This window comes from Chiloscyllium plagiosum, unplaced genomic scaffold, assembly GCF_037043375.1.
Source record: "Chiloscyllium plagiosum isolate Xiang-an unplaced genomic scaffold, Cpla_swu_hap1 HiC_scaffold_10, whole genome shotgun sequence".
NCBI lineage: Eukaryota > Metazoa > Chordata > Chondrichthyes > Orectolobiformes > Hemiscylliidae > Chiloscyllium > Chiloscyllium plagiosum.
Genome location: NW_028270148.1, coordinates 33,935,822 through 33,954,652, shown reverse-complemented (window position 1 = coordinate 33,954,652; position 18,831 = coordinate 33,935,822). Strand labels below are relative to the sequence as shown.

Below are 18,831 nucleotides of genomic sequence, written 5' to 3'. Positions count from 1 at the left end.
CGACTACCAGGGGCTTGCTTATCCTCACTCTCTTCCTCACTAAGCCTACCTTCAGCCTTTATTTCCAGCCTTTTCAGCTGACTTTCTTTTTTAAGTGTCAGTTTTTGAAGTTCAAAAGCTCTCTCTTTTTCTTGCTCTTCTGCTTTTAATCGTAACTCAATCTGTTTCATTTCTGCTGCCCTTTCCTTATCTCTCGCCTCTAACTTAAGCTGCTTCATTTGCAATTCAATTCTTGCCATCTCTATAGATTCTGATGGTTTCTCCAGCAAGGTTACATGTTGAGCTACTGCTGTAATTTTCTCCTCTTTCCTCACAGAAGCAAGCAATTCCAATTCCAGACTTTCTGCTAGTTCCTGCAGCTTGGTCTTATTCACTGTTTGCAAAACCTCCAAAGTCACCACATCCACATCCAGAAAACCTTTGGTGACTGAAAGAGCCATTACTATCCCAAGCTTTGGCTATCCAACCAAACCAACACCCAAAATAAAGACACTAGCACCTACCACTCGCTGTTTAAAATACTGCAAAGAGTCCCCATTCTGTTCTGGCCTATGCCAGACCACTCAAAACATTCTTGAGTAGGGCAGCCCAGACCATAACTTTGCAATTTGTTTCAGTAAGTGTACAGTGAAAATTACCCAGAGTAAGTTAGCTAGGTTGACTACCAGGTTTTAAAACAGACAGAACTTTATTCACAAAATTACACAATGTAACATAACAAAGAGAATAAAGAACCCCTACAGAACTCAGCTAATCCAACTGGACTTAATTTTGCTGTTCTGAATATACACAAGAGTCCCAATAAGCAAACTCCCTTTAAAACCCAGTATAAATGGAACACATGCTTACAGGTTGAAGTTGAAGGGCAGAAAGGGAGAGATTCCACATAGCTCACTGTTGAACTCCTAACTAGTTCTGGACTGAACTGCTCAGCTAGAGTGCTGACCACTCCCCTTTCATTATACAGGTCACTTCTAAAACATGACCACTTTGGCCTGAAGTCTCATCTGTTTACAAAGGCAAAAAGGCCTCTCAATACCCTTTAATCTCTGTACCGAACCAGGAGCTGATTTATGACCCCTCTGAAAAAAAACCAAGGACATAATGTCCTTGAGAAAGGGAACAGCTTTGTGAGACCTGTGACTATCGATGATACAGCTATCTCAGCAAGGGATCTAACAATCGCTTCCCCCAGAGCTCTAGGGTATACCTGATCAGATCCTGGGGATTTATCCACTTTGTGTTTCAAGATATTCAGCACCACCTCCTCTGAAATATGGACATTTTTCACAAAGTCCCCATCTATTTCCACACATTCTACTTATTCCATGCCCTCTTCCACAATAAATACTGATGCAAAATACTCTTTTAGTATCTCCCCCATCTCCTGCAGCTCCACACATAGGCTGCCTTGCTGACCTTTGAAGGGATCTATTCTCTTCTAGTTACCCTTTTATTGTTAATGTATTTATAAAATCTCTTTGGATTCTCCTTAACCCTATTTGCCAAAGCTGTCTTATGTCCCCTTTTTGCCCTCTTGATTTCCCTCTTAAGTATACTATAATTGCCTTTATACTCTTCTAAAGATTCACTTGAGCTCTCCTGTCTATACCTGACATATGCTTCCTTCTTTCTCCTTACCAAAACCTCAATTTCTATAGTCAGCCAGCATTCCCTACACATACCAGCCTTATCTTTCACCCTAACAGGAATATATAGTCTCTGAACTCTCGTGATCTCATTTCTGAAGGCTTCCCATTTTCCAGCCGCCATTTTACCTGTAAACGTCTGCCTCCAATCAGCTTTTGAAAGTTCTTGCCTAATAGCAGCCAAATTAGCCTTCCTCCAAATTAGAACTTCATCTTTTAGATCTGGTCTATTCTTTTCCATCACTATGTTTAAATTATGGTCGCTGGCTCCAAAGTGCTCCCCCACTGACACCTCAGTCACCTGCCCTGCCTTATTTCCCAAGAGTAGGTCAGGTTTTGTACCTTCTCTGGTAGGTACATCCACATACTGAATCAGAAAGTTTTCATGTACACACTTAACAAAATCCTCTCCATCTAAACCCTCAACACTATGGCAGTCCCAGTCTGTGTTTGGAAAGTTAGAGTACCCTACCTTAACACTATGGCAGTCCCAGTCTAGTTTGGAAAGATAAAGTCCCCTACCGTAACCACCCTATTATTCTTGCAGATAATTGTTTCTCAATTTCCTGCTGACTATTTGGGTCTATAATACAATCCTACTAAGGTGATCATCCCTTTCTTATTTCTCAGTTCCACCCAAATAAATCCCCTGGATGTATTCCTAGGAATGTCCTCCCGAAGTATAGCAGTAATGTTATCCTTTATCAAAAACGCTACTCCCCATCCTCTCTTGCCCTTCTTTCTATCCTTCCTGTAGCAGTTGTATCCTGAAACATTAACTGCCAGTCCTGTCCATCTCTGGGCCACGTTTCTGTAATTGCTATGATAGCTCAGTCACATGTTCCTAACCATGCCCTGAGTTAATTTGCCTTCCCTGTTAGGCCTCTTGCTTTGAAGGAAATGCAGTTTAATTTATCAGTCCTACCTTGTTCTCTGCATTGTCCCTGTCTGCTGTGACTGACTTGCTGCTTTTCTCAACTGTACTAGTCTCAGATTGATCTCTTTTGTCGCTATCTCCCTGGGTCCCACCCCCCACCTTACTAGTTTAAATCTGCCTGAAAAGCTCTAGCAAATCCCCTGTCAGTATATTAGTTCCCTTCCAATTCAGGTGCAGTCCATCCTTCTTGTACAGGTCACCGCTACCCCAGAAGAGATTCCAATGATCCAAAAATGTGAACCCTTCTCCCCTGCACCAGCTCCTCAGCCACACATTCATCTGTTCTAACGTCCTATACCTACCCTCACTAGCTCGTAGCACCAGGAGTAACCCAGATATTACTACTATAGTGGACCTCCTTTTTAAATTCCTGTCTAAATTTCTATATTCTCCCTTCAGAATCTCATCCTTTTCCCTTCCTATGTCATTGGTTCCAATGTACACAATGATCTCCTACTGGTCCCTCTCCCCTTTGAGAACATTCTGCACCTTCTCTGAGACATCCTTGATCATGGCATCAAGGAGGTAACACACCATTCAAATTTTTGCTGCTGGCCGCAGAAATGTCTGTCTGTGCCTCTGACTAGAGAGTCCCCTAACACAATCGATCACTTGGAACCCTTCGACGTACCCCTCATTACATTAGAGCCAGTCTCAATACTAGAAACTTGGCTGTTTGTGCGACATTCCCCTGAGAGTTCATCACCCTCTACATTTTCCAAAACAGCATACTTATTTGAAACGGGGATAACCACAGAAGACTCCTGCATTACCTACCTATCCCTCCTCCCTTTCCTGGAGTTAACGCATCTAACTGACTCTATCTGCTACTTTTCTTCCTTCCTATAACTGCATCCATCACACCTCCTAGCTCTTGTAAATTCCTCATTGCCTCTAACTGTCACTCCAACCGATCCATGCGATATGATAGGATTTGCAACCAAAGACATTTTCTGCAGACATAATCATCAGTAACATGGAAACATTCCCTAATCTCCCACATCTGACAGGAAGAGCGTATCACTATAATAAAGGCCATCTTTGCTCCTTCAAAATTTGCAGACACAGAAAATAACACTATCTTTTTACTCTTAAAAAAAGAACAGTGCTCCGGACTAACTTAGTACATATGGTTTACATTTTTAATATTTAACCAAGACAAATTTCAATAAAACATATAATCAGGAAAGAACCCACTGTACTCACTACTGTAGATTTACAGAAAGGTTACACGTTAAAAACTGCACTTTTATTTGTTTCCGTGCTGTCAACTCTCTTACACAGGTTCCTTAAACCTCAGTTGTGAATTTTACTGTTTAAACTTTCCTAGAAGCACTCCGATGTCCAGAGATACATGAACTCAAACAGCAAAGGCAGTAACTGTGCAGATTCACTGCTGTGTCAGTCAGTAGTGTAAGTTTCTTTCTCTGTCCCTCACTGACCATGTGCTCCCTGCTTCTTGTCTGACTTTCTCCCTTTTAAATGTACCGTTGTTTTGACTTTTTTCCCCAAAGTTCCAAAACAAACGGGCACAGTGGCTCAGTGGTTAGCACTGCTGCTTCACAGTACCAGGGACCCCGGTTCGATTCCAGACTTGGGCAACTGTCTGTGTGGAGTTTACACATTCTCCCCGTGTCTGCATGGGTTTCCTCTAAGTGATCTGGTTTTCTCCTACACTCAAAAGATATGCAAGTTAAGTGAATTGGCCATGCTAAATTGCCCATGGTGCTCTGGGATGTGTAGGTTATGTGCATTAGTCAGAGGAAACGTAGAGTAATAGGTTGGGGGAGTGGTTCTGGGTGGGATATTCTTCGGAGGGTCGGTGTGGACTTGTTGGGCCGAAGGGCCTGTTTCCACACTGCATTGATTCTATGATTAATGCAACAGCATATGAAACAGGAATTACTGCTCCTGGAATTTGAAGAGATCACCTCCAACACGGCACGGTGGCACAGTGGTTAGCACTGCTGCTTCACAGCGCCAGAGACCCGGGTTCAATTCCCGCTTCAGGCGACTGACTGTGTGGAGTTTGCACGTTCTCCCCGTGTCTGCGTGGGTTTCCTCCGGGTGCTCCAGTTTCCTCCCACAGTCCAAAAATGTGCAGGTCAGGTGAATTGGCCATGCTAAATTGCCCGTAGTGTTAGGTAAGGGGTAAATGTAGGGGTATGGGTGGGTTGCACTTCGGCGGGTCGGTGTGGACTTGTTGGGCCGAAGGGCCTGTTTCCACACTGTAAGTAATCTAATCTAACTAATCTAATCTAATCTAACCTAAAATGCCTCAAAAAAGAAGCAGCTCTTAGAACCATGTACAAATGTGAATAAATGGGTGCTCCAGTACATAAGGAGTTGAAGAACTTCAAAATAAGTGGCAAGCAGCCTCAGAAAGAGTATGTGCAGTCACCCACAGCCTGAGATATTCCAGAATGACATTTCACTGTGCTGGGAGCAGCAGTTTTAAAAGAGAGAGGAGAGGGCAATCGATTATTGACCAGCTTTTAGGAATTGCTGTGTTACAAAGTCCTGATAGTGTTTTTTAAAGTGTCACAAAGGGTTTTTATTTTCAGTTTGCAATAATCAATTTGATCAAATTTGGTAAGCTGTGGTTAATCGAAGAGTAGAATCAATGCCAAAAAGAAAGATGTTCATACAGGATACAACAAACAGATCATTACAGGAAGGAGTAGAAAGTGAATCTAAGAATCGAACAACAGATTGACTAGAATTTACAAAGAGACTTAAATAATAAAACTAAAGGCTCTGCATTTGAATATACATGGTATTTATAACAAAACAGATGAACTGAGAATGTAAACAGAAATGAGTATAAGTTTGATCTGTTAGCCATTACAGAGATGTGGATGGAGGATTGCATGAATTTGGACTTGAAACGTGAAGGAAACAGGCCATTTAGGAATGACAGAGAAATGGGAGAAAATGCAGGGGTGTTTTTATTAGTTAGTGATGGTGTAAGAACAACAGAGATGGATAACCTGAGTTCAGGGAACCAAGTTGTGGATACAGTTTGAGTAGAAATGAGAAGAAAGTGAGGACTGCAGATGCTGGAGATCAGAGTCATAAAGTGTGGCACTGGAAAAGCACAGCCGGTCAGGCAACGTCCGAGGAGCAGGAGAGTCGACGTTACGAGCATAAGCTGTTCATCAGGAATGTAGGGCGAGGTCCAATGGGGCTGAGAGATAAATGGGGGGGGCCCTGGTAGGAACGTAGCTGGGAATGCGATAGGTAGATGAAGGTCAGGGTGATGGTGATAGGTCGGGGTGGAGGCTGAAGTGGATCGGTGGGAAAGATGGACAGGTGGGATAGCTCAGGAGCATGGTGCCGAGTTGGAGGGTTGGATCTGGGTTAAGGTGGGAGGAGGGGAAATGAGGAAACCAATGAAATCAACATTGATCCTGTGTGGTTGGAGAGTCCCAAGGCAGAAGATAAAGTGTTCTTCCTCCAGGCGTTGGGAGACTAGAATCTGGCGGAGGAGGAGACCCAGGACATACGTGTTCTTGGCTGAGTAGGAGAGGGAGTTGAAGTGTTCAGCCAATGTGCATATGTCCCAGAGATGTTTTCTAAAACATTCCGCAAGTTGGCGTCCTATCTTCCCAAAATAGAGGAGGCCACTTTGGGAGCAATGGACACAATAGATGACGTGTGGAGGTACCAGAAAATCTCTGCTGGAAATGGAAGGATCCATTGGAGCCTTGCATGGAGGTGAGGGGTGGAGGTATGGGCGCAGTTTTACATCTCTTGTGACAGGGGAAGGTGCCGGGGTGGAGGCTGGATTGGTGAGGGGTATGTATCTAACAAGGGAGTCACGGAGTAGAAATGAAACATTATAAAGTCAAGAAGTCACTTGAGGCAGTGATGTATAGGACCCAAATGGTATCCACACAGTAGGGTGGACAACAAAATAAAAACATAAGAAGAGCTGTCAGAAATGCACAGTCCTAATTATAAGAGATTTTAATCTACTTATTGCGTACAAAAGTCAGATGGACAAAGGTCGTCTTGATGAGTTTGTAGAATGCTTACAATCACTAGAGAAGTGTTAATGAGTGAATTGTTGTAGCTTTGGGTTGGCAATTGTCCAGGTCCTGATGGGCCTCATCCTACACATTCTTGGATCTTAAAATAAATGGCTAGTGAGGTAATTGATGCAATGTTTTGAATTATTCAAAGTCCCTCCTCCCACCCGATTTGGGCAATATCCCATTGAATTGGAAGATAGCAAACATAACTCATTTATTCAAAAGGAAGACAGTCAAACAGCAAGAAACTGGACATCAGTTTACTTAACGTCTGTCATGGGAAAACATTAGAAGCCAGTACTAAAGTTGTTATAGCAGGGCATATAAGGCAGAGATAACATAATCTTGTGAAAAGGAAATCATGTTTGATCAATTTATTGGAGTTATATGAGGGGGTTACACGTGCTGTGGATAAATGAGAACCAGGGAATTCCAAGGATTAAAGCTAAGGCCTCAATTTTTTTACAATTTATATACATGTCTTGGGCGAATGAATGTATTGTTACCAGGTTGGCTGATGACGCAAAGATTGATAGAAGATTAAGTTATGAAGAGGACACGAAGAGATTGCTTAGTTGAGTGAGTTGGCAAAGATGTGGCATGTAGAGTATAATGTGGAAAAATATGAAATTATTCATTTTGACAAGAAGAATAAAATAGCATAATATATACAGTGAGTGAATACAGAGTCCTGAGATGCAGAAGTATCTGTGAGTCCTCTACATGAATCACAAAAAGTTTTGAGTTTAGATGCAGCAAATAATTAGGATTGTTAATAGTTTTTTTTATCACAAAGGAAATTTTATCATGCAGGTTACTGAATACAGAGTAGGGAAGCTATGCAAGACACCGGTGAGACTATATCTGGAATACTGTACATAATATTAGTCTCCTCATTTGAGGAAGAATGTAAATGTGTTGGTGGCAGTTTAGAGAAGATTTACAGGACTAATTCTTGGAATGGGTGGATTGCCTCAGGAAAGGTTGGACAGGCTAGGCTTGTATCACACTGAACCAGATAGTGAACTCAGCCATTGCACAATGGAATACTAACAGTTTCATTTGGCTGGGGTGCGGAAGTACGGAAAAGGACATCCTCTTAACCCTTTCCAAGTGACTGAGGTCTGATTGGTCCAGCTGTTCCATGATTTTTTTGTAAAATTGGCTATGTGATGCATGCACAGTGTATGAACAGTTCATTGTCAATCTTGGACTAACCAGGTAGTGTATGCCCAATTGATTCCTTTAAGTATAATGGTCAGTCACTGACATCACTTCTCACAATCCCTTCAATCACTTCTCACAATCCCTTGAATCATTCTTTTACCTGCCAATGACTTTATTAAGACACCCCTTTTATAATGATTTATTCCTCGAGGCTTGCCTATTCCATAGCTGTCTACCAAGATAAGATGGCACCAGTAAAGCAAGTTGTGTCTGTTTAGAGCATGTAGTGTCACCTTCCAGTCATATCATCCCAGATGATACATCTAAAAAGATCAAAACAACTACATTACTGACTATAGACCCTAGTTTCAAAGTCTTCTACACTCAAAGGGATTTGGTCACAAAACCAAACCAATTTAAAACATAAATTCAGTTTTTGCTGTCTAATTTCAAAGGCCTGAGTTTACTTTAGCCTGAGCTATAAAGCAACAGAACAGCAAATCTTACTTTTGTCCTGTCAAATGACTTTGATCCCATTGAAACTGTTTACCAACTAACCACAATTATATAGAATATAATTTTAATTCTTTATTTGCTAAACCAAGTCAATATATAAATTATTGAAAAAGTTTAATCCTATAACGATGAGGGGAAGAAGGAAGCATTTTACACTAAAGAGATTGAGAGGGGAAGGGTGCACCTCAAGCTGTTGACAAGGGATAAGGAAAGGCGGCGTGAAACTGGAAGATTGAGGATTGGAAAGGAAAATATGCTAAATTGAAGGAGTTTAAAAGGCAAGGGAATGCATTAAACTGGAACAAACATTAGATATTGACTGTCAAATAAAGTGGGTAAATAACATCAACAGGATGGAGTTCAGCCAGGCCTGCATAACTCACCAGTATGTTGCCCAGTCTTGACATGAGGAACATTCACTTGAGCAAACAAATGGAAGTCTGCTTTTCGTAATTATTGAATTATATCCGAGCAGTACCTGATGCCTTCAGGAATGGAGAAAATTGGAAATAGTAGGTGACTTATATTTCCTTTCCTGACAAATTATTGTAGAGTGTTGCTGTTTTATTCGTAAGTGTCGAGAAACATTGGATCTTATTTCTTGCTAATTGCACAGTGATTCACTGTGGAAGTATAGAAGGTTGACTTTGTTTTGTAAATGATAGAAAGTGAAAAGCAAAATGCATTCTTGTGAGGAGGAATTCCTGCTGATTGTGCTAAACCTCTTAGATTTGGTCAGCCAGTAGAATAAATTATTAATCATTTCATGTCTGGATTATTTATTGAATACACCTAATTAACTCATTAAAGTTTATAATCTTTATTTGAAGAGTCAGAGGTAATTGTACCAATAAAGTGACGACAGATTTGCATATTAATTCTTTATATGAGTATTTTAATAATTGTGTGGCCATGACAATGTTTTTAAACACATTTGCCAAAATGACTAGCATAACTGTATTTTCCCCAGTGATCATTTGTCCAAAAATTATGTCTTCCTACTTTAATAAGCAGCCAAGGGACTGGACTGAAAATGTTCCCTGAATGTTGGCCTAATTCCTGTCTCAACTTGCTGTGAATTAATAATATTAGCTCTGTGGTAGTTTAAAGATGAATGTGGTTCTTGGATTTTGTCACATATTAAATTGTCCAGAGGTTTGCCTTCAAAAGTTGCGGTTGATTTGTTTTTGTGCAGAAGCAGTTGATAGCTAAATTTAGTAAATATTGGGGAGTTAAGCAAAGAGGCTTTTCATTATTTTGCATAATTGTTGACATACAAAGAGATGTTGCCTGATCTTAGAATTTCACAATTCAGAGCCTATCAACCTTGTGCCTCCACTCTGAAGTATCTGTCTATTCCTGTACACCTTTTCCCAAAACTGTTTATGTTTTTCTCTTTATATTTAATTTTTCTTCACTTTAAAAAAATCATTTGTCGAGGGCAATTCATGAAAACAAACCTTCCCACCCTGTCCCTGCGTTATTTTAATGATCACTATAAATATATAATATTGGTTGGTACTCAGTGGTTCCAAAGCCCAGGTTTTCATAAGCCTTGATTTTTCTACCCTGGGTTATTTTGCTTACAGCATCAAAAGAACCATCACAAATGAGAAATAGTCATAAGTCTTGCCTATAGTATTGAATTTTGTTGATTTTCCTGCTGCCAATTAGGCTTTCATGAGCTTTTGTCGGTTGTCAAATTACCGTTGAAAGGTTTTACCGTTAACTTCTTAGTAGGATTCCTATATTTAATGTGATTAGACAAGGAGGACAATACAGAGTCGTAGAGGTGTACAGCACAGAAACAGACCCTTCTGTCCAACTCGTCCATGCCAATCAGATATCCTAAATAAATCTAGTCCCCTTTGGCCCATATCCCTCTAAACCTTCCTATTCATATATCCATCATATACATACCAGCCTCCACCACTTCCTCAATCCTCTGCTTGATTGGCACTGCCACTCAGAACCCTTTTAAATCTTACCCCTCTCAACTGAAACCTATGCTCTCTAGTTGTTGACTCCCCTACCTTAAGGCAAAGACCTTGTCTATTTACCCTATCCTTGCCCTTCATGATTTTATAAACCTCTACAAGGTCACCCACCCCTCAGCCTCTGATGCTTCAGGGAACAGAGCTGCAACCTGTGATCGATGCCTTGATGTTTGCACATTGTTGCAATTGAGATTAATACACCTCACTTTGATAGCTAATGAAAACATAGAATCATAAAAACATACAGAAAAGTCATTTAGCTAATTATACCTATGTCACTTTGAAAGAAATATCGAATTAGTTCTATTTCCCTATTCTTTATCTAGAGCTCTGAAAATTTCACTCCTTCAAGCATCTATCTAATTACATTTTGAAAGCTATTACGGTGTGGCTTTTTTTGGTTGTATGCATTTTTATGCTGTGTGCTCAATGTACCCTGAACATTTTAACAATGCTCCCCACTTGCCTGGATGAGTGCAGCTCTAATAATACACAAGAAGCTTGACACATGAAAAACAAAGCAGCCTGCTTGATTGGTGCAGTCTACACAAGCATCCACTCCCTCCACCACCAAGGCTCAGTAACAGCAGTGTGTACTATCTACAAGATGCACTAGAGAAATTTACCAAAGGTCTTTGGACAGCACCTCCCATACCCATGACCATTTTCATGTAGAAGAATGAGGGCAACAGACACATGGGAACATCACCATCTTCAAGTTCCCCTTCAAGTCACTCACCATCGTGACTTGGAAATACATCACTGTTCCTTCACTGTCATTGGATCGAAATCTTCGAACTCCCTCTGCAGTGGCTCTGTGCATCTACCTACAGCACAAAGGCAGCAGTAGCTCAAGGAGGCCGCTCACCATTTCCCAAAGTTCCAGAGGAGTGTAGTTTGAGGAAAGGAAGATGAACCACTCGAATGAGCAGTTATTGAGGCAGTCCATGAAGGATTGGCTCTTGAGGGAGTTGCAAGGCATCTAATCAAACATAAAATTCCTTGTAACATTTTAATAATGTTTGGTGGCTTACACCACTACTAATGTCTTTTGGAGAGTTGGGAAGGAATTGCTAGGAAATTTGTGAAACCTATCTTGATTGCTATTTGTTGTACTATATACTGTGGTCTGTTCAACCATCATTTGTCTATTACCTACATTTGTTTCATGTTAAGTCTGAAATTTAGAATATAAATCATTTATGTACAGTATAAACCTTTTATTGTCAAAAGTCTTTGCAATTTGTATGAATAACTTCTATTTGTAATAATCTAGTTATTCACTATTGATGAAAGGAACCTAGCTGAACTGTTTCCAATACTACGCCAGACATATTCTAAACCAATTAATGATCATATTCACCACTCTGTGGTTGAATTTAAAATTTGTTGTCACCATTAGAGAACTGGGGCTAGAAGGGAATGAGTGCACCCATCTAACCTCAGAGATACATTATTAAATCTGCTTCCAGTACATGCTCAGGCAGCACATTGCAAACCATAACTCATTGTGGAATTTGTTTTTCTTTCCTTTTTTCACTTTTTGCCACTTGTGTTAAATCTGTGTTTTTCTGGATCATTGAATTATAAAAATTAGCTGCAAATTTGGTGAATTATGCCAGAACTTGCTGTTTGACACTCAGAGCAGTCTTTTTTTGGTCCTGGATGTATTTGGAACAGTGATGTATTTCCAAGTCACGATGGTGAGTGACTTGAAGGAGAACTTGTAGATGGTGGTGTTCCCATGTAGCCTTTTGTCTGACAACCTGTAAGTTCCAGATCTTTATTTAACTGTCCATATTCCTGTATGGAATATTGTTCTGCATTTTTTGAATGTTTTTAAATCCACTTTCCTGCCTTTTCCCCATACTCCTTCATTCCCTTACTGATGAAAATTCTGTCCCTTTCAGCCAGGAATATAATTAATAATTCAGCCTCAGCGGCCCTCTGCAGTAAAGAATTCTGCAGACTCACTAGTCTGTGGAAAAAGCAATTCTTTTTCACCTCAGTCTTAAATGGGTGACACCTTATTCTGAGATTATGCCCTGTGGTCCTCGACTCTCCAACAGTGGAAACAACATTTCTGCATCTACCCTGTCAAGTCATCTAAGAATCCTGCACATTTCAATAAGATCACTTGTCATTCTTCTAAACTCTGATGTGTACAGACCTAACCTACTCAACCTTTTCTCATAATTGCTCATTACCCAGGTTAAGCCTGTGTTGTCTCCAGTGTCAGTGTAGCTCAGATAAATGGCCCAACACTGTCTTCCAGCTGTGGTCTGACTACGGCTTTGCATATGTTTTAAATGAGACCACGCTATTTTTGTACCCCATTCCCTTTGAAATAAGGGTCAGTATTCCATTGCCCTTCCATTACTTGCTGAATTTGGATACTCCTGGATGAAGACTCCCAAATTCCTCTGTTCTATAGCTTCCCACAGTTTGTCTCCAATTAAATAATATTCAGCTTCTCTATTCTTCCTATCAAAGTACATAACCTTCCATTTTCCTGCATTACATTCCATCTACAAGTTTTGGTCCAATTGTTTAACCTGTCTATATCCCTCCGTGGTCTTTTTGTATCATCCTCCTACTTGCCTTCTTCCACCCTCATTTTTGTGTCATCTGTAAACTTGTCAATAATACATTTTACTTTTCTCATCCGAATCAGTAATATATATTGAAAATAAGTGTGGTCCCAGCACTTCACTGATTACAGGTTATCATCCTGAAAATGCCCCCTTTGTCCCATCTCTGTCTTTAATGGTTCACTACTTCCAACACCATGCACCCTATCCTATTAAGTACCCTAATGTATGGTACCTTATCACTAGCTTGCTGAAAATTCAAATACATTACCTTCACTGCTTCCCCTTTATCTATTCTGCTTGTTCCATCAAGGAACTTTGATAAATTTAACAAGCTTGGTTTTCACTTCGTGAAGTTATGCTGACTGTTTGATCATGTTATATATTTCTAAATGCTGTGCTGTTAGATCTTTTATAATAAACTCTTAACATTTTCCCAATAATATTCATTAATCTAATTGACCTATAGTTGCCTGTTTCTGTTTCCTTCTCTTTTTAAATAAATGTGTTACATTGATCTTTTTCCAATTATCTGGAACTTCTCTAGAATTTCCTGGAACTTTTCCAGTGCATCCACTATCTCTGTAGCTATTAACTTTAACATCCTAGGATGCATCCCATCAGGTCCCAGGGATTTCAGTCTTTAGCCCCTTTACTTTCTGCAGCACTTTTTCTCTAGTTATATATGTAGTGTTTATTTCTTCTCCTCCTTTGTCATTTATTTATTTAATAATTTTACAATTCTATTAGTGTGTTTCACTAGAAAAACTGGTACAAGCATTTATTAAACTCCACTGCCATTTCCTCGTTCCCCATTATTATTTTCTCTACCATGTTCTCTAAGAAGCCTATGTCTACTTTGACCTCTCGCTTCCTTATATATTTAAAGAAGCTCTGGCTGTCTGTCTTGATCTTACTTTTAAAGATTGCCCTCAAAGATTATCTTCTCTTTATTACTTTTTGGTTGTCTTTTGTTTGTGTTTTTTAAACTTTTCCAATCCTTTGGCTTACCACTAATATTTGCTAGATTGTATGTTTTTTCCTTTCAATTTAATACTGCCCTAAATTTCCCTGGTTAGCCATGGCTGGTTTATTCCATTTGTAGAATTCTTCTTCCTTACTGTGACATATCCTTACTTTGAAGCCATAACATATTTTCTTAAATATCTGCCATTGTTTCTCAACCAGACAAGCAGGTGGCTGGAAGAACACAGCAAGCCAGGCAGCATCAGGAGATGGAGAAGCCAACGTTTTGGGTGTAACCCTTCTTCAGCCTTCAACCCTTCAACAGTCTTTGCTGCTAAACTCCTTTCCTGGTTCAATCCAGCTAGCTGTATCCAGATTCCCTTGTAATTATACTTCTTTAAGCTTCCATACACTCATCATCATGAAAATCTAAATGTCCCATGGAATGCCATAAAGCAACATTTGTCAGTGAACCACAGAAGGACATATTATAAAAACCTGTTGAAAAATATAAATTTTTGAGCACATCTTGAAGGGTGAAAAGAGAGGAAGAGAAGCAGAGAGATTTTGGAAGGGAATTCCAGAGCTTATGACCTTGACGGCAGAAGACACCGTTGACATTGGTAGAGCAAATAAAATTAAGGGTGCTTGAGACTCTTCACTGGTTGGAGAAAAACCGAGCACAAAGGAAGTGTGTGTTGGAAGACAGTCATCTCAGTTCCAAGACATCACTACAGTTTACTATTGCTATTAATCCAGAAACTCAGCTATGTTCAGAAGACCTGGGTTTGAATCTCGCCATGGTAGATGGTTGAATTTGAATTCAAGAATAACTGGTAATGACCATGAAACCATTGTCAGAAAAGCCTATCTGGCTCACTAATGTGCTTCAGGGAAGGAAATGTTCCAACCCCACTTGGTATAGCCTACCTGTGACTCCAGACCAACAGTAATGTGATTGACTCTCAACTGCCTTCTGAAATGGTCTAGCAAGTCATTTAGTTCAAAGGCAACTAGGTACGGGCTATAAATGCTGGCCAGTCAGTGACAGCCATGTCTCACGAGTGAATTAAAGAAAGTTTTTGCTGAGGGCAGTGTCTTAGACCCAACCATATACAGCTGGTGCATCAATGACCTTCCTTCTAGCGTCAGATCATCAGTGGGGATGTTTACTGGTGATTGGATAATATTCAGCATCATTTGCAACTTCTCAGATGCTGAAGCAGCTTGAGTTCAAGTGCAGTAAGACTTAGATAACATTTCCAACTTGGACTGATAGAGGCACATAACATTCATGCCACACAAATGCAATGGCCATCTCAAATGACCCTAACCATTGTCATTTGATGTTCTGTTGCATTACCATCACTGAATCCCCACTGACAGCATTTCTGGTGTAACCATCAATCAGAAACTGAACTAGAGGTTATCGTCAAGAAATTCTGTGACGAGTGACAATCTCCTGTCTCTGAAAAGCCGATCTTACTCGCCAAAGCCAGTGCTCTGATAGAATAGTCTCTATATTCCTGGAATGTTGCAGCTCCAAAATCAATTGGAAAGCTCAACACCATTCAGGAAAAATTGGGACCCTAACCACAACCTCGCACATTCACTCCCTTCATCACCCATGCACATTGGTGGCAGTGAGTGGTATCTACAAGATGCATTGCAGAAATTTGCAAAGCTTCCTTAGACCACACCTTCCAAACCCATGATTGCAGCAGATAAATGGAGCACTGCCATTTGCAAGGTTTCCATTCACCATCCTGACTTGGAAATACATTGCAGTTCCTTCAAAATCCTGCAATTCCCTCTGAAACATATTGTGGGGCAGTTACCCACGCCAAATAGATTGCAATGGTTCAGGAAAGAAGCTCACCATCACCTCCACCTTGGGGGCAAGTAGATACAGAGAATCAATGCCAGCAGAGCAAGCAATGCCCGTGTCCCATGAATGTTTGAATGAATGAATAAATAAGAGAAGCCACAGTTTATGGAAGCTACTGTAGATTGAAGATTGTGTCAGTCTGTAATTATTTCAAAGATGTGCAGGTTAGGTGGATTGGCCATGCTGGATTGCCCATAGTGTCCAGAGATGTGCAGGCTGGGTTGATTAGCCATGAGAAATGCAGGGTTACAGGGATATGGTAAGGGGGTGGGCCTGGGTATGATGTTCTTCGGAGAGTCAGTGTGGCCTCAATAGGCTAAATGACCTGCTTCTGCACTGTAAAGATTTTATGTTTGTATGATTCTATGATTTCATCATTTAACCTGAACTGGATAGCAGGGCTAACTTTTCATATTTGTTTAATTCTGCATCAGTCAATTGGCCCCAATTGAGAGAAGAATCTCTGGTACAAATGACTGTTTACATTTTAAATGTCACCATGATCTCATTTATAAAAGTCAAACCATTTTAATGAATTATAATTAAACACTAGCAGTCTATCATTTTCTGCCTGTCACTTTTGTCTAAGATTTGGAATATATTCATTTGAATGGTAAGTGCTTTGTTGATGATGTTGCTTGTGAACCTGCCTGGGAACACTCAGTTCTAATCGTCAGAGCATCAATAACTCTATGGTTAAAGTGAAGTGTGCTGGGTAAATCATGGCAATTTATGCATGTTTATTTCAACTGACAGACTGTGGTGGCTCCTAGTTTGCTGATCAGATGATGTCTTCAGCAATTTCTATGCAAGCAAATAGCCCAAAGCAGTTGATGGAAGAAAACAGATCCCAAATTGCTGTAATGGCTGTCCTAATTCCTTCTGTAACTTTGACAAGCGATGAGTGCATTTCTGAAGAACCTGTGTAAACAGGTTTTTATTTCAGTTCACACTGAAATTGTCCTAGGAGATTGAAGAGTAAAACATCAGGGTATTAATGATTCCTTTTGGTTTTCAAAGGATACCCTTGGTGATACCATCTCAACATAGCACTTGAATTTAAAGCAAACCAGAGTAAGGAAGGGCACCCTGATGACTTGGTGGTAAATCAAGTAACATTGGGTGTGACTTTGCTAATTTCACTGTAGGTAGGACAGGATGTTAAAGTTAATTTCACTAACCATCATTAGCGAAACAAAAACAATCTAGAGCTCTATTTCCTGTTTGACACATCATTGCTTCTTTCTGGAATTTTTATGGACATCATATGAGGATGGTTGTGATATTCCCCAGACTCCCTGCCCCGATACATAATTGAATGGTGCCCCGATGCTAATTACTTATGCCTGTATATATTGAGTGGTCATTTGAGTGAGGTATCCCAAGGTTCTGCTTTTGCTTGTGAAATATCATCCTCCATGAGTGGCCTCTACCTTAGTGGCCTTGCCTTTTAAGAGAGGAAAGATAGAAGAGAAACCTAGTCAGACAGAATGAGTGATACTGTCTAAAGAATGGCTATCCTGTCTCTTTCCTTTTCTGGCTCAACATTGGTTTTATACCAAATGTTTTACTCAGGAAATGTGTATTGGAATGAGGTGTATCTTGTTGACCAAAAATCCTTGATTGGGGTTGTGAACCTGGGTCAATCAGGAAGCCCTGGCTGACCAAAATAAGTCAGGTAATTTATAATCTCCTCCGTTCAGGGATTGAGTCCGAGCCGGCTGGCCACAGCTAAGTGTATTATGGACGTGTAAATAAAGAGTGAATTGGTGATGGGTTACCAGTCTCTGTGTAGCTTTTTCAAAATGGTTCAGTTGTAAATGCAAAATGTCAATGAGAAATATAAACATTTTTTTCAGATGGTTATTAATGTCAGGTTTAACATGCTGCATTTTAATTATGTCTTACAGTTATGAAGTTTGTAACATAGTCATCTGTTGACCTTTGCCTCTAATTTAGGGTAAATTGAAAGGGACCATGTGACCTTTAACATCTCCCTAACAACAGGCCAGTAGGATGTGGCTGTTGAAAGAGTTTAGGTTGGGTGGGCACACTTTGAAGACTAGCAGTCTAACCAATGAAAATACAGATTGCTGCCATCGTCTCAAAGTTCCAAGATGTTGAGAATGTTGAGTTATAAAACATTATGCTTTAAATGCCATTTACTTGCAAGATAAGAGAACATTCACAAGGATAGCTGATTGGCACTTCTATACAAGGCCCGAATGACTCATGTTGCCATGGAAATGTGTTTTGGGAGAGGAAGGATTCCAGGGGTATTCCTAAGGGCTGGAAGATTTGCCTAACTTGCAGTGGAGAAAGAGAAAATTGCCATGAAAATCCCTCACTGTGGAAATAGTAGTTGCTTAAAAGTTTCAGGCTAGAAAAAGAAAAGATCAAGAGTAAAGGTTCAGGATTTTAGAATTATTTTGGAATAGTTCTGAGCAATCTGAATAATTAAGGAACAGTGTCAAGCATACCTGGGTAATGGGTTTGTTTGTTGCGTTAAAAGCAAACTGGAAAGTTCTTTAGTTTAAAATATACATTGTCTGCAAATTTTTATTCGGTTATGCTTTTAATTTGTTTAAAAGGTGAAATCTTGTGTTATCCTTTCAGCTATTAATTGGAAATTCAAATTTCTTTTTAAAACTTCACAGTTTCTTTGGACATCATTGTATCTATCTCTAAATCGTGTGAAACTCTATTATTTTGAAAGTAAAATGTGTTCTCGAATAAGAAGTAATTTTGAATCATCATTTTAATTTTCAGTCAACTAGGGCCGTGTCCGCTCTTAGAGAATGTGCAAATCTCCAACCCAGTGATCCAAGTATACCACTCATGGCTGCCAAGGTCTGCATTGCACCTTTACACTGGGTAAGTGCACATAATTGTTTATATATTTCATTTCGGTAGCTAGGAGCAGAAGTTAGCGTACATTTTGCATACAGCATCCCTGTTCTGTGATACATTGTTGTAAGCAACTGCACGCTTCTATGACCAGAATGAAAGGTTTTGACATATGAGGGACATTTGAGGACTCTGGGACTCAACGGAATTTAGAAGGATTGGGAGGAGGGCGGGGGGGT

The 18,831-nt window shown here is 40.0% G+C and overlaps 1 protein-coding gene across 2 annotated transcripts in view; it reads left to right on the top strand.

Moving 5' to 3' along the window:
• Window positions 1–18,831, top strand: part of LOC122552723 (tetratricopeptide repeat protein 7A-like) — a 417,993-nt gene that overhangs the window by 136,456 nt on the left and 262,706 nt on the right. For both annotated transcript variants that reach the window (XM_087991260.1, XM_043695623.2), the window contains exon 11: window positions 18,515–18,619. In XM_087991260.1, the coding sequence (XP_087847386.1) occupies window positions 18,515–18,619 (105 nt within the window). The remainder of the gene's footprint in view (window positions 1–18,514; window positions 18,620–18,831) is intronic.